The following is a 25,218-nucleotide window of genomic DNA, read 5'->3' as shown; positions in this document are numbered from 1 at the left end:
TCTGAGAAAACTGTTTTTACTCTTAAGGCCTCTAAGTGATTAGATAGGACCACCCACGTTATCAACAGTAATCTCTTTTTCTTCAAGCCAACTGATTGTAGACGTTAACAATGTCTGCAAAATACCTTCACAGCCACACCTAGATTAGTGTTGATTAGATAACTGGGTACTGTAGCCCAGCCAAGTTGACACATAAAACTAACCATCACATCTAACTAAATCAAACTTCCTGGAACGAGCATTCACATTGTGAGCATTAAGATCCTTCACTCCGAAGGAGACTTCTTGGTGCATTTGACATAAATTTCCATTTGCAAAAATCTCATGTACAGCTGCTCATACGAAACAAAGTCCACCTAATCCAGGCACCTGCATTCGAGAGGAGACTATCCTTAGAATCCACGCCAGTCTCCCACCCCGAGGGCCCTTCATCTGGCCCCAGCTGCCATCATGTCTCAGCTGGACCACGGCCACAGCCTCCTCATCCTTCTGCCAGTCTCCAGTCCTTCCTGCTCTAGTCTGCTGTCCATCGTACCCAAGGGTACTCTTTCTAAAGCACTAGTCTGAGTGTGTCTCCACTGATTAAAATCCGCTCCAGAGCCACTACAGTGCTTCTGTCACCTCAGGCCAGCAGCCATTAAGGTTCGGTTGCAAGGAACAAATCCAACTTTGACTGATTTACGTGAAAGAGAAATTCATGGAGCAGCCCCCAGGATGGAAGGAAAAGCTAAGGTCTTGAGAAAGTCAGAAATCCAGGCTTCCCTAGTGATCTGAGAAGTGGGAACTAATGAACAGTCTTTTCAGAGCTCAGCTGTGGGGATGGATCAGTCAGTTTTCTCAATCTCCATGCAACTCCCCTCAGGGGCCAATTTAGAAGGAGATGGTATCTGATTGGCTGAGAATGACTCACAGGCCCACCCCTTGGCCACAATAGGGCCCCTGATGAAACACCATGACTGAAATTAACCAGAGAGGGAAAGATTCTCAGGCAAAGTAGGGGGATTAGTGGCAGAGGGGAAATAGATATTAGACAAGCACAGACAAGACACAGCCATGCCAGGCCCACTTCCGGCAACTGAAGGCTCCCTCCACATCAGAACAACTTGGGGAGCAGGGAAGCACTGCATTCTCTGCATTCAGCAGGGTCAGGAGGGAGTGGTGGAAGCAGTCCTCAACCAGCTAAGGAGAAACAAGCACTTTCTGGACCGTAAGACGAGACACCCAGGCCCAGGGACTTTTCAGCCTGGACGCCAATTTCCCCCAGTGTTTCTGGGCCATCATTCTCCCAAGGAACTCTATGCCCACAGAGGGAAGCATGAAGGATCCTTAACAGCCCCATACTTTACCCTCTGACCACTCCTCTCTCTTTGCTAGGTATGAGGGTCTATGTGGCTGGAAAAAAAGGTCTCAAGGCTCAGGAGTCAAGCAGGGGAGGACAGAGCAGAGGAAGTTAGAAGGGACATCACAATTCACCTTGCATTTCTCTGATTCCACTGTTTTCTTATTTATCGTCTGCTCTGTCCCCACTGGAATGTGAGCTCCTTATAGGCAGAAGCCTTGTCTGTCTTGATCACTCACTGCGGTAACCCCAAGCCTGGGACAGTAACTGGTATATAGTAAGGAGTTAGGAAAATAAATATTTGTGACTGAGGGAATAGCATGCACGTACGGTGGAGACTGCACCCCATCTGCTGCCTTTGACTCTGAGCCAGATACACAATATCAGGCCTGGAACTGAGTCAAATCCGGAAGCAAGAGGAAAGGGCACAGCTCTAGACTCAGCCTGACTTGGGTCCCAATCTGCCTCTGGGGCATGTCACTCGGCCACCCTAAGTCTCAATTTCCTTGGTTTTGAAACGCAAATCATACCACCTACTTCACACTGTTGAGGTGAGAACAAATGAGAATTACATACGTAAAATTGGCACATAGTAAGCGCTCTCGTCCCCAGATGCCCTTCATCTCTGTTGTACACCCTGCAACGGAGGAATTTGTTTTAAACGGTGGGAACTGAATGCTACATCTCCTGAGCCTGGGGAGTCATGTGTTTTAGGAGAGTAGGCTGGAAAAGGCAAGGTCTCACCCACAGGGACCGTGAAGCATCAGTGGAGGAAGATCCAGACAAGGACAAGCCCCAGGGATCCCAGTGGAAAGTCTCATGCTGCAGTCTCTAGCATATTTGCTTGTGGCTGGGAGAAAGGTCCCCTCAGTGTTGCCACTGCTTCTGGGGATGGGATCAAAAGACATACATAGCAGGCAATTTGCAAAAAGAATTTTATTAGCTTTATGAGAAACAGCTGCCATGAGTCAAGACCTGGATGGGCACAAAGCTCTGGTGGCTTCCAACCAATGGCCTGGTAAAAGCCCACCTGTTCCCTCTAGATCCTTGGAACAAGGTCTAAGTTGCGGTCCCACGAAGAACATCTCACCTCCTTGCCACCTCAGAGCTGGCACAGATTCAGGCAATGCATTTTTGTTAGATTATTAGGTTCTCCTGTTCCATGCATAACTCACTGAACAGGAAAATGAATCAAATCAACATTCTAGACATTCAGATCAGGACCGATCTGGCATACCAGCCACTGTTCTGGATCAGCGACCAGGAATACAACATTCTGAATTTCCAATCAGAAAGTCAACATTATAGAGAGCCTCCCAGAATTCCAAATGCAAAATGAGAACCCCCGAACTTTCTAGATGATTTCCTCAGGAGCTTCACATTTTAGAATGTCTATATTCCAAATCAACCAGAAATTGAACATTCTACCTTGTCAACCAGGAACCCAGTGTTCTGGCATGCCAAATGAGACCCATTCCTAACATTCTGGATGGTTAACCAAGAATTCAGCATTCTAGAATGACAAACAAGGCTACAATATTCCAGATAATGGGTGAGAGATGTGAAGTTTTAAGTGTCAACCCTGATACTCTCAACGCCAAACCAGGAACCCAACATTTAAGACCGTCAACCCTGGCCTCGGCATTCTGGAATGACAAGTGCAAAGTTCTACCCTCCAGAATACTGTGGCCCAGCTGCCTCAGAGCTCTGTGGAAGGCCGCTCCACACCAGGCCCATCATCCTGGGGGCGCTTGGGAACACGGAAGGAAACATAGGGACAAGTGTTGGTGTTGAGGCAGACCAGCTTCTTCAGCGTAGCCGTCTTGACAATGTTGAAGCCCATTTCACCACCAAATGTACTCGGTTTCCAGTACTCCGGAGAACAGATGGGATTGCCTAGGAGGCCCTTGAGGGAGAAGGGAGCTCCAATTTCTATCATACTCTCCCCAAAGATGGAGTTTGGATGGCACTTCTCGAGAAGCAGCCCAGGGTAGAACTCCAAGGCATCGATGTCTCCATACAGCTCCTCCAACTCAGCTGCCATCTCCTTCTCTCCTACAAGGGGGAGAAGCTAGAGTCAGAATCGGGATGCCGTCTATTAGGGTTAATCTGGGGAGGGAATCTTCTAGGTCTACCTTTTTCTGGAGAGAATAAGGGACCTCAGAAGAGCAATCTGAGCACAGAGCACATGCCTAAAATCTAGCCTAGCTGACTGACCCTTCTTCAGGGCTGCATCTAGGAAAGGAATTTGCTACTGAAGAGGGTGTCAAGGCCTGGATCTACCACCAAACAGTGTGTGACCTTGAGCAACTCATCTCACTTTTTCTGTGCCCTAATTACCTGATCATTACAACAACATTACTCATCTGGCTTCCTTCACAGGCAGGTTTCAAGGCCTTATCCTGGTCCAGGCCCCTGCATTCTTCTGGAACTCAGACATGTATGTAGCTTGTTCAAGCTCACACAGAGGTTTAGCAACAATGCTCTTTCTGGCCCTCTAGGCTGTCACGGGAGACAGACATTGAGCTTCCCTACCAGCTTCCTCAAATCCACCTCCACAGGCCACCAGTACACAGTCATGGGTCATGTCTCACCCTGGTCAAAACACTTCAGTGGTTCCCCACTGTCTGTGACAAGGGTTCCCAAACTTGACTGCCCAACAGCTGGGGATCTTGAACAACAACAACAAATACATATATACACAGACACACACATAAATATATATAAATATATATGTATATATGCTTATGTACATATGTACGTGCATATACACATGTGTGTGTGTATATATATATATACATACACACACATGCAGATTCCTGGGCACCACCCAGGCCTACTCAATCAGAATCTCTGGGAGAGACATCCAGGATTTGCTATTTTTAATCAGTTTTCTAAGTGATCCTTAGGTAGCTGGCACATAAATGGGTATTTAGGAACCACTAGACAGAATAAAACCCAAATCTAGAATCCAAGATTCTACACAATTTGGTCCCAACCTCCCATCACTACCCTCTCCAGATAAGCTCCTTGTTCTAGCCACACCAGTGACTGTTTTCCCGAATAGGCTCATTCTGCACAACCTCTGTGCCTTTGTACTTTCTGATTCTCTACCTAGAATGCTCTTCTCTCTTTTCTTCACCTGGAAAATTCCTATTTATCCTTCAAACTCAGCTGAGAAGCCACCTTCTCCCCACAACAGGGGTTATCCAGCACGGTGCTCCCACACCCGTTATAATCCCACAGTCACTGTGCTGGCCACGTGTATGGCCCCATTCTGTTTCCTCGATGTCTTCCTCACTTGATCATGAGTCCCTGGAGAGCAGGAAACAACTGCTCACCAGTGAGCTCCTGGAAAGAGGCGTAGGGCTTCATGCCAAACCTCTTGCGGTACTCATTGAAGGGCTGCAGCCGCAGCTCTCGGGATTCCTTGATGACGTCGACAGCCACGTGCAGGACATGGTGGTCCAGGTTCCTACCTCCACCGATCTGCCAAGAGAGAAACACAGCTGTGGTCTGAGAGCCAGGCCACCTTGTCCTGGAAGTGAACTTCAGGTCAGGAGTCCTTCCTCAGCTAGGACAAAGAGCATGGCTCAGCCTAGCAGCCACCATGCTGGGAACCTGGCCCTAGGTCTGCCACTTCATGCTCTCTCGGGGACCCCCTCTGAGTCTCAGCTTCCTCATCTTTAAAGTGAGGAGTGGGCCAGGAGGACCTTTCTAATGGCTCGCAAGCTTACACTGTTCCCCAACCCTTTGAATTTAGGTGAGAACTCCCAACATCCTATTAAGGAAGGTTCTAGAACTATTAGGTTCAGCAACTAGGACTCTGCAGAGGAGACAGCCAGCATGGCCACAGTCAAGACCTCCAGCAGAGAGAAAGGGCATCCCAGCTCTGGAAATGAAATTTGGAGGGGCAGAAGGGTTTCTGAGCCGGAAAGTGATAGAAACAGAAGGATGGAGGAATATTAGTTTGGGGGACCAAAACTTTATGGCTTTCTTAAGATATTTTTTAAATTATACCTAGAAGAACTGACATGTACCTGTCACTCTCGAAATCACTTCTTATAGAACAGAGACGTTTAATCTTTTAAGGGATCCTGTTACGGAACCTACTTTTACTGCTTTTCATTCCCTGTATCTTAGTTGAGATTCAACAAAATTTACTGAGCATCTAATATTAAAAAGTGAACCTCTAGTAACCAGCCACCATTAGGAAAGAGGAACTTAGAGCTAGAAAGTAGGAACACAGGGTATCAAGTCACCCCATTCAGATCAGATAAAACCCCTCACAAAAGCACAGGTGACTGTGTCTGTTCTTTCTCCTTCCTTCTGCCAAACCTCCTGGGAGGGGAATGGTCATAAGCTAGCAGGGAGGAAGCTAAAATCTTGCCATGAAAACTATAATATATACACAAATTTAGCTTAACTAACCGGGAGTTTAACTCCAAGACCAAAGGGTGGCGTAATATCCTCTGAAGAGAGGGAAAATAGGGTTCAAAGCCCAGGTAACCTGGTGAGATGAAAGAAGACTCCAGAAAAAAAATTCTGATTCATAACAGTTAAGGAGTATTAGTCTAAAGAAAACTTTATTGCTTGGGATGAATTGATAATGTTAATGCTTAAGAAAGAATTCTGTGTGTTTAGAACAAATATAATTGGGTGGGAAAAAGGGAAAAGCATAGGTGGGTGAAATCATACCCCTTGGAGCAAAGCGAGCACAGGCTGGTGCCAATCTCAGCTCAGCCTTTTACAAGCTGTGGGGCTGTTGTGAGTTGACTTGTGTTCCCCAAAGAAGGATGTGGAAGTCCTAATCCCCAGCACCTGTGAACGTGAACTTATTGGGAAATAGAGGTAATTGAGTTAAGATGAGGTCATATCCCATCAGGGTGGGTCCTAATCCAATGACTAGTGTCCTAATCAAAAGAGAAAAAAGAAGACCATGTTGGAGTGATGGTTCTACAAGCCAGGGAACACCAAGGATTGTCAGTAACAGCTAGAAGCTAAGACAAGGCATGGAACAGATTCTCCCCCGGAGCCTTCAGAGAGAGCACCACCCTGCTGAAACCTTGATTTCAGACTTCTATCCTTGAGAAATGTGAAAGAATCAATTTCCTCTGTTTAAAGCCACCCCATTTGTGGCCTTTGTTACAGCAGCCCTAGGCAACTAATACAGGGACTTTGGGCAAGTTACTCAAGCTAAGTCTCAGATTCCTCATATGCAAAAATGGAGAAGATAAGAGGATTCACCAGATATCTTTGTGGGGAAATAAGTGAGATAAAGCATGCAAAGCAGTTACTGTAGTGTTAGTCACATGGTGACCCTAAGATGGCAGCCATGTGTGGTGATTATCAGGGAGAGCCCCATTTTATCACTTCTCACATTCTTTTTAATACCCTAAGAGTCAATACACTTCGGTTGCCCTCCTGCCTTGTACCATAAACACCAGGGCTTTTCACGCACATCATCATGGTCACTCCTTGAAAATGCTTTGGAAACCATATAGCCCCATCTGAAAGCTATTGTCTCTATTCATGTCTGTGTCCTCACAGAGAAGAGAGGCCATAAACCAGCCAGCAGCTGCCCATTGGTGGCAGCATACACTAATTTCAGTCAAATTACCAGGAGGAAACCTAAATCCATCTGGTGCCACATCTTCATGATAGAGCTTAGGGACAAGGATTAGAGAGAAGTGGGGGACTAGGGAGTCAGAGAGCTGGGAAGAAGGAGATGGGAGCTTCCAAATGGGGGGAAAGGGAGATTCAGGAGGCAGTTGGTCAGGAATTCCAGGGAAAGAGGCTGTACTCATTTGCTAGGGTGGCCATAACAAAGTACCACAGAGCGGAGGGCTTAAACAACAGGAATTTATGTCCTCACAGTTCTGGAGGCTGGAAATCCAAGGTCAAGGTGTCAGCAGGGTTGGTTCATTCTGAGGCCTCTCTCCCATGTCTTCCCTCTCCATGTCTCTAGCCTAATGTCCTCTTCTTATAAGGACACCAGTCAGAGTAGGGACCACCCAATGACCACACTTGACCTTAATGACCTCTTTAAAGACCCTGTCTCCAAATACAGTCATATTCTAAGGTACTGGAGGTTATGAATTTGGGGAGCGGGTACAATTCAGCCCATAACAGAGGCCTATGATTTAGTAAAGAGCTATTATATGCAGGCACTTTCAATATATTACCATACCCTCAATGTCCTCCTGGTCCTCAAATTGCCATGCTCTCTGACCTCCAGGCCTTTGCCATGCTGTCCCCTCCATCTGGAACACAATCATCCCTTGCCATTAACGCTACCTCTTTCCCTGGGAAATCCCTACCCATCTTTCAGATCACTGTTCAGACATCACTTCCTTATCCACAGCCCCCAACTCTGGGTCAGAAGCCTCTCTCTGAGTCCCCAGGGAATTGTGGACTTTCCATATTGTGGTTCTTAACATGGTTTCACAATTCTGATAACATCAGAAAAACACTTGGCAGGGTGCCTAACATCTGGTAAGTGCTCAGATGATTTTAGCTGTTATGTGACTATTGTTCCTTGCTAGGGTGTAAGTGCCAAACGGAGAAGGACCCAAGAACCTCATTGATCTCATTCACCACTATATTCCAAGGGCCTGGAGTAATGCCTGGTATTGTTGAATGAACAAAAGAACAAGAGGATGAATGAAGGAATGCTCACAATCACCCTAGAGCAGTGACACTATCCCCACTTTACAGAAAAGAAAACTGGGATGTGGACCCAGGTCTGTTGGATCCCAGATCCCACCTGCCCTCAGCCATGTTCCTCTGAGACTTACCCGGCCAGCGATCTGGCGAGAAAAGGCGTCAACCAGGGCCTCGACCCCGTAGTCCACCAGCATGGAGGTGTTGAACAGGAACTGCTTATAGCTGTACTCCTGGGAGCCCACTCTGAAGGAGTCAGGCATGAGTGGGTGCCAGTGGTAGAGGTGGTTGAACTCCATGGCAATGCGGTTGCGATACTGGAAGTGGACGCCGAAGAGCAGCTCCGGGTCAAACTTCAGCTGCAGGAAGTAGCCGCTCAGCTGCTGCACGTACTCCTCAATCACGATCTTGATGGTCTCCCCTGGGAGGGAGGATTGGCAGGAGGGTCAGCACAGCACAGGGCTCGGGAAGCAGGCCAGTTCATGAAAAGTATTTGCTTTTTGCTTCTTTATTGTTGTTATTGTTTCATTTTATTTGGCCACTTTCACTTTGTTTGTAACGGGGTGTGAAAACGGAACTTTCTGTCTCAAGTCGGACTGACGTCCCGAGACAGGAGCCACCAGCTACCCCAACATTCCAAAGGAAGGCGGTAGGCAGATAAGCAGGTCATGCAAAGGAAGTATCTGGGAATTGGTTCTGTGACCCTTGGGTGACCCCCATCTCCTAGCCCACTAAAAGAGGTTGGAGAGGCCACAGAAGATGGAAAAGTGGAGACTGACAGCAGAGGCTCTCGGTGTGCTGACACCCTCAGTGTGTGAGGCGGGCTTCAAAGAAACCACTCTGAGAACTGTTGCAGCAGCAAAGGAGGGGCACTGAGGACAGAAAGTGAATCTAGTCCCAAATATATTTCTTATTTGTTCTCATACATCAGAATGCTTAACACTAGATTTTCGCTCTGTCCCTCAGTAACCAGCTACAAAGCAAAGAGCCAGGAAGAAACACACTGAACACGCCACTGAAAAATGAAAACTAGTCAACCAGATATTAAAATAAACTGATATTTTGGCCAACAACCATTAGACAAATTAGCTTTTAGCAAATTGATCTGGAGCCACTGGATTTGCAATCAGCAGACCTGAGTCTAAATCCTGGCTTCACCATTTCTGGTCCCCTAAGCTCAGGCTGTGTTACTTAATCTCTCTGAACCTCACTTTCCTTATCTGTAAAATTATACTATAATAATATTAGTATAATAGTATCCACAGGGTCGATGGGAGAAATAGATGATGAATGCATCTAAACCACTTGGCAGAATTTTGTTGTTAGTGTACAGCAAAGCGAAACCCTGCCCAATCTTTCTGCGCCATCCTCTCACCGTGCAGTGCTGAATCAGACAAAGCTCTGCTGCTATTCATAGGGTTTTCATGGCCAATTTTTTCAGAAGTGGGTGAGCTTCCTAGTCTGTCTTAGTCTGGAAGTTCCGCTGAAACCTGTCCACCATGGCTGACCCTGCTGGTATTTGAAATACCGGTGGCATAGCTTTCAGCAGCACAGCAACAAGCAGCCGCCACAGCATGACAACAAACAGATGGGTGGTGTGGTTCCTTGACCGAGAAATGAATGAACCTGGACCGCCACAGGGAGAGTGCCGACTCTTAACCACTAGACCACCTGGGCTGGCTCCTGGGATAATAGTGAGGGTGGATACATGTAGGGGAGAAGCAGGAGTATTAAGTGTAGGCATGAGGGAGAAACCCTTCCCCACACTCGCACATTACGAAAGGTCAGACTAAGGCTTACAACCTCTCCCCACTCAGGAAACAGCCCCCTCGTGATGTGGAGGAAGTAGCATGAACTTTGGTGGCAGCCAGACCTCATTCAAGTGTTCCTCAGCTGAGTGGCCTTGGAGATTTCATTTAACCTCTCTTAATCTCAATTTTCACAAGAGTTTTCATATCTGTTTCATGAGGTTGTTGGGGAGTGTGAAAGGAGGCACTGGATGCGCAGCACCCTGTGAGTTCTGCCTTGGTCACAGCTTCATCACCAGCCAGTGCTGGATAGCCTGCAGCCACAGACCTGCCCTCTCTGGCCAAGGTCTCTGCAGTGCTGGGACTTCAGAACTGGCTCCTTCTCCTTTAGACTGTTCCTGTCCCTCATGCATGGCTCTTCCAGACTCCAGGGAATCAGACACTATAATTGAGACCAGCCATGCCCAGTGATGCCCAGAGGCAAGGGGAGGGGGTTACTGGTGACTCAGAGTGAATACAGTCTGGACAGGGGTATCAGGGGCCAAGCTCCCAGGCAGGAAACCATCTGACATTTTAGGCTGCAGATTCGCCCCCGTAGGGGACACAAAAATATCCTAGCCCTGAGTCACCCAGAAGCTACCAAACTCCAGGAAGGCAGATGCATGCAAGGTAGGAAACACGAGGATTCCCGAAGGCTGGGCAAGCCGGATTTGACCTGCACATGTGGAGGATATCACTGTGTGCATCTGGGTGCAGTACAATGGGGAAACTGAGACTTGGGGTGGCTAATCAAATTTTCTGTGAGTCACCCAACTAATCACCAACCATCACAGCCATCCATTTTCTGAGGGCCTACTATGTGCTAAGTGCTTTCTCATTCGCCATCTTAACAAATGCTTACAACCATCATTATCCTCCACGTCCGCATGTGGAAAGTGAGGCTCATATAGGGGAAGGGGCCTGCTCAAGTTCTCATAGCTAGTAAGCAGAAGAGCTAGGATTCTAATCCCAGCCCTCTGTCCCCAAGCACTCCACCCTCTGCTTCTCAGGATGGAGGGCATGAGCTTCCAGGACAGGGCTGGTTTGGAGTCCTCACCGATGAGGATGAGGCGGGCCGTCTGGAAGAGCTGCTCATCATCCCAGGTGGGGTGCTCAGTCTTCAGCAGGTCGCACACACGGTTGTGCTCGCGTAGCCAGAGCGTAGCATAGAGCATGAGCCCAGGAAGCAGCCCAAACACCTCCTGGCCCACGGCCATCTGGTTCTGGGGTGGAATACCCCGTGGGTAGTGCATCAACACAGGCGCCTGTTCCACCGTTGGCGGGTACATCTCTCCATTCAGCATCTGTGGGATGGGGCCACCTGGCAACCTGGGGATACCTGCCACAGCTGACACCCTCTTACTCCTACTTACAGCTGCCCATATCAGGCAGGGCAACTGCCCACCCTTCTTAACTATGGCCTGTTGATTCTACCTCCTAAATCTCTCTTAAAATGAGTCCCTTTCTCTATCCCCACTACCACCACCCATTTCCAACCCACCCTCATCTTCCACCCTGACTCCTCTTGTAAGCGGCTCCCTGCATCTACTCCTGCCCCCAGACAGTCCATTCTCGGCTGTGCAGCCAGAGCAATCCTTTAAGAAACCCAAATCTAGCATCACACTCTGGCTCAAAACCCTTCCAAGGGGCCGGCCCGGTGGTGCAGCGGTTAAGTGTGCACATTCTGCTTCGGCGGCCCGGGATTCACTGGTTCGGATCCTGGTTGCGGACATGGCACTGCTTGGCAGGCCATGCTGTGGTAGGCATCTCACATATAAAGTAGAGGAAGATGGGCACGGATGTTAGCTCAGGGCCAGTCTTCCCCAGCAAAAAGAGGAGGATTGGCAGATGTTAGCTCAGGGCTAATCTTCCTCAAAAAAAAAAAAAAAACCCTTCCAAGTACTCTCTCTCCTTTTGGCAGAAATCAGAAATCCTTAACATGGCCCCGCAGAGTCTCCACCCTCACCTGGGACATGCAGGTGTCCAGCAGCATCTCCCTTCTATCTTCCCTTCATGTCCCTCAGGCTGCTTCCCCTCTCCAAGCCCTGGCACATGCTAATCTAGAGAGCCCTTTCCCCTTCTTGGCCCCCCAATTCTTCCTCATCCTTCATGCAACTCTTGGTTTATTCATACTTCCTGATGAAGCCTTCCCACACTCTGAACACTCTCATGGCTTCTCCCTGGTGATAGTTGTTGTGAGCATAACTAATTGCATGGCAGTTTCTTCATCATTCAATAAATATACACCAAGGACATACTATACGCCAAGTACTGTGTTTAGCCCTAAAGAGTTAGCAGCGAACTTTTTGTTTTGGTTTTTGCTTGTTCAGATTTTCAGGGTCCGATATGGTAGCCAGTAATAATGTGCAGTACTGAGCCCTAGGGATGTGGCTAGTGTGAAGGAAGAACTGAATTTTTAATTTAATTTAATTTAGATGTAAATTTTAAAACTGATATTTCAGCTATTGGAAAATCTTTAAGTACACTTAGAACAACTTGGGCATGTAAATCTATTTTTTCAGCTAAATTTTATGAAATCTAAATATAGATCAGATATCTTCAATGAAAATTTGGCATCCAAATTGAGATGTGCTATACATTTAAAAGGTAGAACAGATTTTGAAGATTTAGCATGAAAAAAAGAATGTGAGATATTTTATTAATGATTTTTGTACTGATTACATGTTGAAATGATAATATTCTGGAAATATTGGGTTAAACAAAACATATTATTCAAATCAATTTTACCTGTTTCTTTTTACCTTTTTTTTTTTTTTTTGAGGAAGATTAGCCCTGAGCTAACTACTGCCAATCCTCCTCTTTTTGCTGAGGAAAACTGGCCCTGAGCTAACATCCATGCCCATCTTCCTCTACTTTATACGTGGGATGCCTACCACAGCATGGCTTTTTGCCAAGCAGTGCCATGTCCGCACCCAGGATGCAAACTGGCGAACCCCAGGCCGCCGAGAAGCGGAACATGAAAACTTAACCGCTGCGCCACCAGGCTGGCCCCTCTTTTTACCTTTTTTAATGTGGTCACTAGAAAAATTTTAATTACATATGTGGTTTGCATTGTATTTCTCTTAGACAGTGCTAGCTCAGACATAAAGTCCTCATGGAACTAGCATTCTAGTGTTTATATCTGTGGCCTCCCAGGCTATGAGTTCCTTGAGGGCTGGGCCCCTAATTATGAGGGTCATGCTCAACCAACTGTGCCAGACACATCGTAGTGACCAAATAACATGGAGGAATAATTAAATGAGGAAATGCAAATTGGAAATGCCCATCTCCTGTCGAGTCCCAAAATCTGCCTCCCAGGAAGACATGAGAGGTCATGTCTGCTTCTCTTGCCCGGCACCTTCTCCCAGAGTTTATTGTCTCTCCTCCTTGCACGCACCTCCAGCTCCTGTAGCTGGCCCTCAGGAAACCACCCAGCCTCCCCCAACAGCCTCTGCCAGGGAAGACCGAGGAAGGCCCTTCGCAAAGCCCCATCCCCATGCCCAGTGCTACCTGGTACTTGAGTTTCCCATCCTTAAAGAGCCGCAGGTGATACTGACGTTCCAGATTGTCTCCATAAATGTGGCCGAGGTCTACCTGAGGACAGAGAGAGGGGCCACTCAAATCACCGGATCCTGCCCCACTGGGAACAACCTACATGTGCCAAGTTAGGTCCTGCCAAGTTAGATTAAAGACACCCTGAGCCTCTCCGAGTTACTCACCCCATGGCCCAAGGCCTTGGTGAAGCCAGGACCCATCTTGCCAGAAGTTTTGAAGAACTGGTGGGTGAAGTGTTGTGCAAAGAAGGCAAACATGAGGTTGGTGCCTTGGGGGTCAGGTATGAACTTCCTCCTGAGCAGGAAGCGATCGCTCAGGAGCTGGGCATCTGGCAGCTGCTTCTTCCCTGGTTGGGGAGGTGGGAAAGAGCAGTAGCTGCCTCCTGTCTGAATCTTCCTACCCAAGGGCCTTCTGGGCTCACCAGACCAAACTGGTCCACACAGGAAGCCCAGAACGGCCTCAGCAGGGCCACCTCCCTCCCATCAGATGGCCCCTTGTGCCTTCTTTACCAAAAGACCCTAGAAGTCCTTATGGGTGAAATGGCATGATATTTGGAATTTGCTTTAAAATACTCCATAAAAAAATAAGGTGAGAGGAGATAGATGACATACAATTGTAAAATTGTGGACAAGTCTTGAAACTGAGAGATGGATACATAGGAGATCATTATACTTTCCTCTCAACTTTTGTGTATGTTTGCTACTTTGAAAAAGCTAACCAAAAAGAAAGAAGAAAGAAAAAAAAATGAATTTGGACTCCCCAGCCCTGGAGCAAAGTAGCCTGTTTGAAACTGGCTATGCCATTTACTAACTGTGTGAACACAGAAAGTCACTTCATCTCTCTGAGCCTCAACTTCTTCATCTATAAAATAGGGCAAATGATATCTATTTCATGCAGTGGATTTAAGGAGTGAATGAGATAATGTAAGCATCACAGAGAACTGGTGAGGTGGAATCTTTTAAATCAAAGGTCAGCAAAATTTTCCTGTAAAAAGCTAGAGAGTCAATATTTTTGGCTTTGCCAACATATGATCTCTGTTGCTGTTATCGCAAGAAAGCAGCCATGGATGATAAGGAAGAATGTGACTGTGTTCCAATAAAACTTTATTTACAAAACAACAGGTGGGCTGAATTTGGCCTGTGGGCTGGAGTTTGCCAACCTATTTTAAATGATGCCAGTGTTTGTCTGCCTGGGTTAAAGACAAGAAGTCATCTTGAAGCATGTGTCCGTCATTATGAGAATAAGTATTAAGAGGCCTTTCCTCATTATGTCAATGTCAGATGAATGGTACCCAATGGTCTCACAGAAAGAAATAATTGAGGGGGCTGGCTCCATGGCTGAGTGGTTAAGTTCGCGCGCTCTGCTGCGGCAGCCCAGGGTTCAGATCCTGGGCTCGGACATGGCACCACTCATCAGGCCACATTGAGGTGGCATCCCACATCCCACTACTAGAGGGACCTGCAACTAAGATATACAACTATGTACCGGGGGGTTTGGGGAGATAAAAGCAGGGAAAAAAAAAAAAGATTGGCAACAGTTGCTAGCTCAGGTGCCAATCTTTAAAAAAAGTAAAATAAAAAAAAAGAAAGACATAATTGAATTTTTGTGTTCTGGTGAAGGTATCCTTTCACACTAGCTCGTGTGAGGCCCAGTGTTGAAGGTTTAAGATGAATAGAATAGCATTATGGATTGAAATGGCTGACTGGTTTCCTCTAGCAGGAAGGGTCATCAAGTACCCCAAAGAGAACTCACCAAAAGGAAAGTTGGAGAGAGTGATCTGTACCCCATGACTTGGAATCATCACTCAGAGGCACACTGAGCAAGGACGGGTTCCACAAAGTGTTGGCAGAGTCCAGAAGCTCTATGAGACCCAGCTATCCTGACAGCATAGTTATGCTTTGGGAATAGTAGCTACACACGTGCATGCGAACTGTCAGTGTCCTTCAGGCCCAACTAAGGACATCAATACATATGCAAGGTTCTGAAGCTGTAAGAGCGCACAACCACAGGGCTGCACAGGACCAGTGTTCCGTGGCAGGAACAATGGTGGCAGTGGAGGACTGATGCCTCTCTTGTCCTCTCTGAACTTGAAGCTGAATGGATGGCTCTGGACTGAGCGAACCCCCGGATTTTTGGACAGTCAGGAATGCAGTGGGAAGAAAGCCTCAGGAGGAAGACCTTTGCCAATGAGACCAAGTGGGGTCTTAGGCAACTAAAGAAAACAATCTGACTTTTTGTGTAATGCACATTGATGAAGCATGTAAAACTATTTACATTAGTAAAGAACCAAACACAGAATCAGCACCCAATAAATAGCACATTATCACCCCCCTACATTTCAACTTTTAAGCCACCCCATCCCAGCAGGATCCCACCCATTCAGTAGACAAGGTTAAGGCACAGAGGCATAGAGATATGGAGACACTAATTTGACTCTGCGACTGACTTTCTAGGTGACCTCAGGCAAGACCCTCCACCACCCTTTCCTGTCCTCATTCTCCAGCCCTGACTTCATCCCTGGTTCTGGAATGTCCATATGTCCTGCCTTGGTCCCTCTGTCTGTGAAATGGGTCAATAATTGCTTTTCTGCCTGCTTTTTCCCAAAGAGGAGAACTGAGCATCTCCTGTGATCCCCAGGCCCAGCCCCCTCACCCCATCTCCATTACCTTTGGTCCCCATGGGCGTGGGACAGTCTTGGGGCACAGAGGGCAGCACACGAGTGTAATAACTCACATTGGAGAAGGACTCCCAGCTGATGTAGTCATGTGCTACATTGTAGGTGGGGGGGCTGGGGATAAGGTTGGAACGCACTGCAAAGGGCGAAAATAACGGAGACAAGTGGATCCCCACCCACAGATACACCCCCTTCCCCACCTCCTCTTGGGTTAGACTTGTTTTATCTGGCATCATAGTCTCCCCACCCACTGCCCTTATCAGATACCAAGAATTGTAAGAGCTGGCAGCATTTCTTGATCCCCCAGATTAGGGGAGCCCTTTCCTCCACTCACCTGTGAGTACTAGGCGCATGAGCATGTCACGGATGAAGGTGGCGTTGACAAATTCCCAGAACCAGCGCCCATGTGTCAGCAGGAAGTGGAGGAAGGAGGGGCTGGGCCGCAATGAATTCCGGAGCCAGGTCCATAGCTCAGCTGTGGGGACAGTGGGGCCACTCAGTCAGTGCCTCTTGGCAGGACCAAAAGTAGCCAGAGTGGAAGATGGGGATCGGGACAAGGGCCAGGATGGAACAGGGTAGAACCCATGGGGTTGGGATGAGGGCAGAACCGTGGGGGTGATAACACATGACAGAGACAGAACCAGGTGAGGACAGGGACAGAATGAGGTCAGGTCGGGCAGTGACTCGCCGCAGAGCCCAGAAGCAGAGAGTGAGGTGTGCCAGGAGTGACCGCTTGTGCTGGAGCCAGGTCAGGGAGAGAGTCAGAGGTCAGAGCCAGGCAAGAAAAGAATAGGGCTATGACCAGAGACAAGGGCAGGAAGTGGGGGGGGGGGGGGGGTGTCTTGGAGGACAAGCCCAAGGGAGCAGGAGGGGCCCAGGACAGAAGGAGTGGGGCTGGAGGCCCAGCTCACGGATGGTGCAGTTGGGGCCGGAGTAGCCCGTGCGGGTGCAGTCACACTGGTAGTGGTCAAGGCCGAAGCGGACACAGATACCCTTGTGCTGGCATGGGTAGTAACAACAGGGGTTCACTGTGGGTGAGAAACAGAGATCACAGACCACCCTAGGCTGTCCACTCGTTGGGGGCAGAGGCATGAACTCAAGTCGCAGCTCTGACCTAACCCACTGGACTTCAGTGTTCCCCTAAGGGCCTCTCCGTTCCCACAACTGAGAACAGAAAGCACCCCCGTCCTTCTGTTTCCAGGCTTGCTCTGGAACTCCAGCCTTGCCCACATGGGGCCCCCAGAGGAAGTTCCCACTCCCTCCCTGATACCACCAAAGAGGGGCAAGGGAAGAGCACAGGCCCCAGGCTGTGACATTGAAGGCTAGGAAACAGCTGATAAGGCACTGCAGCCACAGGCTTCTTGAGCGTTCACTTCCTGCCAAGACAAAGCCCAGCACCAGGGGCAGGGTTTGTGGGGTTCAGGAAAGGGACCAGGATGGGGGATGCTCTCAGACCAGCCCCCAACCTCTGGGTACCTGGACACTAGGAAGATGAGATTGCCCATCCCTTCTGCTCTTCCTTGAGCAGGTATCCTAACAGACACTTGCAGATGGGGAAACTGAGGCCAGATAAGGGAAAACCCAGACGGGCCATCCAGCAAATCACACCAGACCAACTGTTCATCCCTTCACCTCCGCCCCATCCCTAAATAAGTCCAAGGAAAGAAGGTTCCCAGAACCCTGCAGAAAGAGTAGGGTTTGAGGGGACTCTCAGCTGTCTCAGCTCCCACTCCTAATTGGCCCAGCCTTGGCACGTGTTTCGGTGGAGTCTGGGCTCTAGGATCTTGAGAAAAGTCAGGGACCAAGGGAACAGGGGAGATGCAGCTGGAAAAATCTCCTGAGGGTGAATGGAACTCTGGCACCAGCTCCCAAGCCTCCTAGAGAAACCCCCATGAGGAAGTCCCTCCCTGTGTCTAACCCAGATCTCACTGCTTCAGTGACTTCAACAGCAAAGTCAGAGACTGCTTAGAGTTCACTCAGCACTCATTCACTGCTCAGCAAGGGCGACCAAGGTTCAGGGAGAGGTGGAGGCTTGGCCGAGGACGCAGAGCAGAGGAGGGCCTCCTGCAGACCAGGACTCCTGGCTCCTGGCAGGGGCTCTTTCCCCAGCCTTAGAAAGAAAGCACCAGGCTCCCCTCTGGGGACAGACTCCCTTATCTGGGCTTAGAGCCAACATTACAGTGAACTCCTATTATAGGAGGTCGAGAGGGTAGCAAGAAGCGTGGGAAGTCATCACAGGGTACTGTGATCAGAGGGCACGACCCTGGGCAAGGCCCGATCCCTCTTGTTTCATCTCCTCACTTCACAGCATTGGGCCTGGGCAGGAGGGTCCTCTGGGCCCCCACTTTGGAGGGGGCCCCCAGCACCACCACACCCACACTCACACATACACAGGGAGCAAGAAAGCAGAATCACAAAAGTCATGCAAATAGTTTTGCTTAAGCCTGGTGACTCCCAACAGCCCCACAATGGAGTCTTTGTGGCCCCTGAAGGGATGTAAGAAGGAGGGGCCAACGGGAAGAAGGCTAGACAAAAAGGCCTTATCGGACTGACACAGGCAGGCAGGACCCAGGCTGTGGCCCAGAAATGCCAAACAGCCTCAGGACCTTCCCCATCTTTCACCCAAACTGCTGCCGCTTCTCCCTAATAAATTCCCTCCAAATTCACGTGACCCTCTGGCCTGAGCCCATGCCTAGCGTCCACCAGAAAGCCTCCCCCAAATGTCCACACTCTAACTCCTCTCGCTCTCCCTCACCCCAGCTCTGTGTTCCAACTCAAACACAAGCCCCCAAGAGCAGGGGTGAAGCTTTCCCCCACTTTCTCCTCCCTAACACAGGCCATGCACACAGCTGGGGCTCAACCCAGGTCCTGGAGAAATCCAGCCGCCCAGGGGGCCAGATATAGTGGCCAGAGCGCAACAAATGTTAGTGGGATTAATAAACTGAAGTGAGGACACTGGCCACCCCAAGCTTGGCCAAAATGATCCCTCATCTTCCCAGCCCTTGGCAGCTGGCTCCAAGGGCTCAGTCTAGCCGGGAGGCTTCCTGCTGAAGCCTAGGGCTCTGCCCCAGCAGGCAGCAGAGAGCCCGCAACCCTCTCCTGCCAAGAAGCTGCATGCAGGGCGGAGCAAGGATCCTCCCTCCCAAACCAGCTGTCCAACTTTCCCTCCCTCTTCCTCCCAATCTTTCCATAAACACCAGCTGCCCCAGGGCAAGAAAAGTTCTCCCCAGCAAGGACAACAGCTGCGGCTGGGGCCCCAGGGTGTCAGGGTGGGCAGAGAAGGAACTGCATGCTGCTTCCCCAGGGGCAAGCCTGCCCATGGGTGGACTGTCTCTGTCGGCCAGGAAGCCAGGGCTCCAGCTGACCACTCCACAGCCTTGCATATCCACCACTCATTTATCTTCTCCGCACTCCTAGGAGCAGCGAGTGAAACTCCCCAGGGCACGGATGAGGAAGGTGAGGCTCAGAAGGCAGGAGACTCGCCCAAGCCCCACGGCTTCGAAGCTGCAGAGCCAAGACTTGAACCCCCTTTGCTTCCCCTCCTTTGCTCCTCCTGGAGGTGCCCAGGCGTGAAATTGGAGAAGGGATGGGGAGGGGAGTCACTTTGACCCATAGGCTGGGAATGACCCCAGGTGAGGTAGGTTTGTCACCCTTCTTTCGAGGTGGACCTGAAAATCTTGAACAAATGAAACCAGGACCGCAGAGGGATCACCATCCCATGTCACAACCAGAGTTCTGGGAACTATTCACAAAGGAAGGCCTTCCTTCCGTCTAACTGAAATACCACATGCTTTCCTGCCAGCCCAGTTCTGTGCTCAGTGGACACCCTGTATAAGACACCACCAAGAAAGAAAACCGGGGAGAAGCAGGCACTGAGTCTAACGCCTCTTGACTTCCCATGCCCAAGCACGAGGCCAGGCAGCAAATAGGTGCTGGGAAAAGATGTATCAGAGAGTGGCTGCTCTTTACTGGCTCTGTGTCCTCGAGCAAGTCCCTTGCACCCTCTGGGCCTCATTTTTTTGTGTGTATCCCAGGAAGAGGATGGAGCAGACGGGCTCTAAGGAGACCCTCTCTGCCTCCCCTTCCCCTCCCTCTGGATGGAGATCATCTATCCATTAGTTATATCAATATGATTCCCCAGCACTAGCAACAGAAAACCTCGCAACTTGCTTTCACTCAGCCTTCAAGCCACCTCAGAGGTGGGGTGGATCGGCATGCCCATACTGCACACATTCCCACAGACGACTGTCCAGGACTGCCTGGCTCCACAATTTTCTGAGTATTCAGGCAAGGAATGTCCCCAAGCCCAGAAGTCAGGGCTCCAGGCGCAGTGGGCGAACATCAAATCCTCTAGGATGCACAGGCGCCAGGCAGCAAGAGGGCTCGTTAAAGAGGTTGGACTGAAGTCTCATAAGAATAATATTTAGACAAGCTTCAGGGCCTTGGCAGTCAAAGAGAGAAAAAGGAACCTTAGTAGCAGACCTGGGCCCCAGCCCCTACAGCAAGCCAGGGCAGCAGCCAGATGCCAGGCCCCACCAGACCAGGTCCTGACAGCTGGGCCCAAAGCTGGAAGAGCTCAGCTGGAGAGGAAGCTCCCTCTCGGCCCACAGACCCAGCTAGTGCTGCAGATAGGAGGTAGCAGGAGGCGAGTGGCAGGGAGGCCTTGGCCCAGGCTGGGTTCCCATCCCATGTGCCAGGGTTCGTTGGCCTTGGGCCCTCCACCTCATATGGAGCTCTGACTGCCAGATCATGCCCCTATCCCTAGCCAAGGAGAGAGCATGAAGCCAAGTCCAGGAGCTGGAGGGGATGAACTTGAGCATTAAGGAGCCCTTGGTACAGCCTTGCCCTCCAAGCTAGACTTAACCTCTTCTCCGACACAAGACGCAGAAGCTACATTCTCCCCAGCCACCTGCCCTCAGATAAGTCTGCAGCCATCATCTCCTAGAAGATTGGCCTTTGCTGCCCCTCTGAGCTCAAAACACAGGCTTTGGCTTCCCAGGGCAGATGCTCAGGTATCTTGGACCTCAGTTCACTCACAGACTTGGAAGTACAGCCCCTGCACCCAACTTGTCATCCTTTCTTCCCTTGACCCTTACAGCAGCCTCCCTAACGGTTTCTCATCTCCAGTCTCACCCCCAAGTCATCCCTCCAACCCACTCTCCTGCTCCCAATTACCCTCAGGCCCAGGTCCAGGCTCATCATTCTGCATTCAAAGGCCCTTGCTAACCAGCACCTGCCCCTCGGCCGACTGCTCCCAAGGCTCCCGTATGCCGCCTGCGGTTCAGACTAGGCTTCAGCTTCTACCAGAAAGACCCTTACAGAGTTTCACAGTAAAGTCTCACAGTATTTCCCCTCACTCACCACCTCCTCAGGGTCCACATCAAATATCACCACCTCCAAGAAGCCTCCTCAGTTCCTCACACTTGACAGGTAACTGCTTCCCCCAAGCCCCGCACACCCCTGTACTGCCCTCAGTCCAGCCCTGACCCCCTCGGATGACGGTCTGTTAGCATTCTGTCTACCCCATCAGACTGTGAGCTCCTCTCAGCTCTGTGTCTCCAGGCTCCAGCCAAAAACTAGCATAAAGCAGCCCTTGGGAACGTTTGTGCCGTGAGAGAAACAATTCCATTGAAACACTTAATGATATAAAGATAAGTAGAAAAGGCAAAAAAACAAAATGGCACAGACCATGCCTCACTGGGCATTAGTGAACAGACACAGGAAGACAGATGGGTGAGGCCTGGGTACCCCAGGGGGCTGGAGGGGGCCAACTGGGGCCTCAGAGGGACTGCTGGACTGAGCCAAGGGCTGGTGCGGCTGGTCACCGGGGCAGCCCGGGCAGCCCCAACTCTGCTATTGGGGTCTCAGACAAATGAGCTCACCCCTCTGGGCCTCAGAGGTCTGTAGAATGGGTCCATCACATCTCCCTGGCAGGGCTGTTGTGAGCACCAATAAAGTGGATGCCCACAGCCGGGCTTTGCAAACTGTAAAGTGCTGGCCACATGAGTCTTCCTCCTTTTCTTCTCACAAACTAGGCCTCTGCTCACACCCAAACTCCTGCCTGGAGCACCCTCCCTCCTCTCCCTGGCTTCCCCAAATGCCACCCACTCAAACTCTCTTCTCCAGGCAGCCTGGTCCAATTCACAGTCCACATAGATACCTTTCCTCTCTCCTCCTTGAATCAAGCCCTAGAGCATCAGGGAAGCTCAGCCCCCTCCCTTCCTCTCTTGCCCCCATTTTACACAAGAGAAATGGAGACCCAGAGAGGGATGGATCCCACAGCTAGGTGGTGGAGGAAGCTATGTCCAGGCCTTGAGCACGTGCACATGCGCGCGCACGCGCACACACACACACTCACAGAGAAGCAGTAAGCTGGGGGAGGGAGGTTGGTTGAGGGAGGAGCTGAATTCCTTCACCTGGAACCTGGTACATGCATGGTGGGGGGTGGGGGGGGGTGGAATTTTACAGGATCTGACTTTCTCCATCACCTTTGGGGTGATGAAACCAGGGTCCATTGGGGGGTTGGGGAGGGGGACAAGGGCACTCTCTGTGGAAAGACTTTGCAAAGTGCCTAAAGTCTGATAGATCCAAGTTCAAAACCTGAGCCCACCATGTATTGCGTGAGCTTGAGGGAGTTATGGCATCTATCTGAGCCTCAGTTTCCGCATCTGCCCCATGGGGACCTCATCGGTAAGGATTTAAACCCCAGAGGAAGCAACCTGGCTCTGTAAATATATTTCCACTCCCAGTCTTCCCAGGCTAGTGCACAGGGGGTCCTCACCGCAGATCTTCTCTGCTGGGACTAGGAATCCGGATGGGTCCCCAGCAAGTTAGAGGCTGGAGAAAGGGAACTCATTCGCCAGCCGATTTTGCCTTCGGTAGGGGCCCCCACAGGAAGCAGGGGTGTTGGGAATGAAGGGGGCTTGGACAGCTGGGGGCCCAGATCAGGTGAGGAGGTTAGAGAGGGGCTGTCCTTTCTCCCAAAGGCTGCACAACATGTCAGTCTGCCCTTTCCCCAAAAAAGAACCCTATAGCAACCTCGCCGAGGCCACACACCCCACCCCCGCCCCCGCCCCGCCCCGAGAACCATCAGAAAGCCCCTGTCCCATCAGCAGACTCAACCCCCTCCCCCTTCCCAGGCACTGTATGCAGAAAGGGGAAGCAGGGCTGCTGGAGAGGAGAGGAGGGAGAGGGGCCAGTCAGGGGCTGCAGGACCAGGGGCTTCCCTGGGACAGGGACGGGGCCGCCTACCTAGCGCCGGCGCCCTGGGGTCCGCGGGCAGGACTAGGGACGGCAGCAGCAGCAGGAACAGCGGGAACCGGAGCCAGAGACTCTGCCCTGCAGAGGGAGAGCGATTAAGGGGTAAGCCTGGCATTCAAGGCTCCACTGGGAGGCAAAGAGCATTCCTGGGGGCACTGGGGTCGGACTCACGGCTCATGGTGCGGGGACGGCTGATGGGTGCGGAATACGGACAGCCGGCTCCTTGAGCGCGTCTCTAACTCTACCCGCAGCTCTGGCCCGCCTGGCCCACCCCCTCCCCACCCATTCCCTGGCTCCACCTCTCCAGCCAGCTGTCACCTCGGCCGCCGCCCACTTACTTCCTCTGCTCCGGCCCCAGCCAAGGCATTTTATTAATTATTCGACGATTGCCTCTAAGACAGTTTTTCACCCGAGATCCTGACGCACTGAGCTTTTAAAGCCCAGTGGCACCGGAACTGTGTCCGTTTGGTGGATAGGAAACTGAAGCCTAGAAAGGATGTGCAATGCTGAAGTTACTCAGGGCTTGGGAGTAGAACTGAGAGTAGCATCTCAGGTTAGAAGGGATGGTCTGAACCACACATCCTGTCCCCCTAGAGAGAAAGGGGGCTCAAAAAGGAGGCTTCCAGGCTGGCTTGCATATCCTTTCCTGAATGGGAAACCCACCACCCTCAGACAGATCCAACAGGGAAGACTAGTTTCCCCCTGGGGGCTGGGCTCTGCCCCCCCGAGGCCACACATCTCTGCAGGAGCCTCTACTGCCAGAAAAGAAGAGCACAGGCTCCAAGTCCAGGAGACCTGAATTCAAATCCAGACTCTACAGCTTACTAGCTGTGTCACTGTGCACCGGGTACTTGCCCTCTCTGGTCCTCAGTATTTTCATCTATAAAATGGACGTAATAATAAGAACCACCCCAGAGGATTGATGTAAGATTCAATGAGATAATGCACACAAATCTCCTGATGCAGCGCCTAGCACATAGTAGGCGCTCAGGTATGAGGAGGCATTTTTTTTTAAAGATCTCCTAACTCAGATTCCAGGGCTGGCCAGGATCGATGCTCTAGCTGGACTCACATCCACCTGCTGACTTTACAGAATCCCAGCATCCAGCTCCTTTTTTGATAGCTGGAGAAACTTATCTCAGAAGGGGGATGGGTCCTAGGACACTCACACAGAGTCTTCTGGTCCCCACACCCTCAGGTTTTCTCCCTCAGTTTCCCCAGCACACCCAACCATCCAGTGGGCCCCAGAGTGGGGAAGGCAGGGCAGGAGGGCTCAGAGGTCCTTGTGCCAGCTCCCAGGTATCCTTGGGTGTGGAGTGGGAACCATGCCAGGTGGGAAAGGTGAGGCCTGCTGGGAGCCCCTCCTACATCCCCACCTGAGCTGTTCCCATGCTCCACTAGGACAAAAGCCAGCTGCCCCAGGGAGTCAGAGCAAGCCAGGGCAGACCTGGGGAGGGCGTGGGGCAGACAGAGGGCCTGGGGCCCTGGGGTGCTAGGACAAGCTTCCGCCTTCCCCCCCCGCAGCCCCAGATCCAGGGCCTCCTAGTAAATCCCCAGACAGGGCGAGAAGACATAGTCATGGATTATCAGCAAAAGAGATGGGATCAGGGTGGAGATTTGAACATCCAGTTACCCAAAGAAAAGGGGACTTTCTGGTGATGAACAAAGGAGAAAAGGGCTTGGATGGGGCCCCATCTTCCATTCCCGGGTTCTCCCTGCCTTTGGGCCCCAAAGTTAGCATACCTGTCCCTCCTGCTGACTCCTTCTCCCAAGCCACCCACCTGTACTCAAAGGAGCAAGCACTTGTGTGGCCCTGGCAATGGGAGAAAGAGCCTTAGGCTAGGAGTCATGAGAACTGAGTTCAAGTCTCAGTTCTTCCATAGGTGACCTGAGACAAGTCTCTGCACCTCTCCAGGCCTCTGGCTCCCCATTTGAACAAT

General features: G+C 50.6%; 1 protein-coding gene across 6 annotated transcripts; it reads right to left on the bottom strand.

Moving 5' to 3' along the window:
* Positions 1–2,260: 2,260 nt before the first annotated feature.
* On the bottom strand, positions 2,261–24,301 carry PTGS1 (prostaglandin-endoperoxide synthase 1). 6 transcript variants are annotated; one of them, XR_011533705.1, is made up of 12 exons: positions 23,450–23,557; positions 23,270–23,356; positions 16,930–17,046; positions 16,353–16,493; positions 16,011–16,154; positions 13,509–13,690; positions 13,300–13,383; positions 10,847–11,093; positions 8,137–8,423; positions 7,530–7,602; positions 4,681–4,828; positions 2,261–3,394 (listed from the first exon to the last, which is right to left on the bottom strand). XR_011533705.1 is itself a non-coding variant. In XM_008526890.2 (11 exons), exons 4-11 carry the CDS (start codon positions 16,375–16,377, stop codon positions 3,039–3,041), a joined length of 1,473 nt encoding a protein of 490 aa, XP_008525112.1. In that variant the 5' UTR covers positions 16,378–16,493; positions 16,930–17,046; positions 23,270–23,356; positions 23,617–24,301; the 3' UTR covers positions 2,261–3,038. The 6 variants fall into 6 exon arrangements, 5 of the variants coding, with proteins under 5 accessions (XP_008525112.1, XP_008525094.1, XP_008525104.1 ...); XM_008526890.2 differs by lacking the exons at positions 7,530–7,602; positions 23,450–23,557 and adding an exon at positions 23,617–24,301; XM_008526872.2 differs by lacking the exon at positions 7,530–7,602 and having other exon boundaries at positions 23,450–23,574.
* Between the last annotated feature and the right edge of the window lie 917 nt (positions 24,302–25,218).

The sequence above is a fragment of the Equus przewalskii genome, chromosome 26 (assembly GCF_037783145.1).
Source record: "Equus przewalskii isolate Varuska chromosome 26, EquPr2, whole genome shotgun sequence".
Taxonomy (NCBI): Eukaryota; Metazoa; Chordata; class Mammalia; order Perissodactyla; family Equidae; genus Equus; species Equus przewalskii.
Note: the sequence above shows the minus strand (reverse complement) of the source record. Positions and strands in the feature narration are given on the sequence as shown.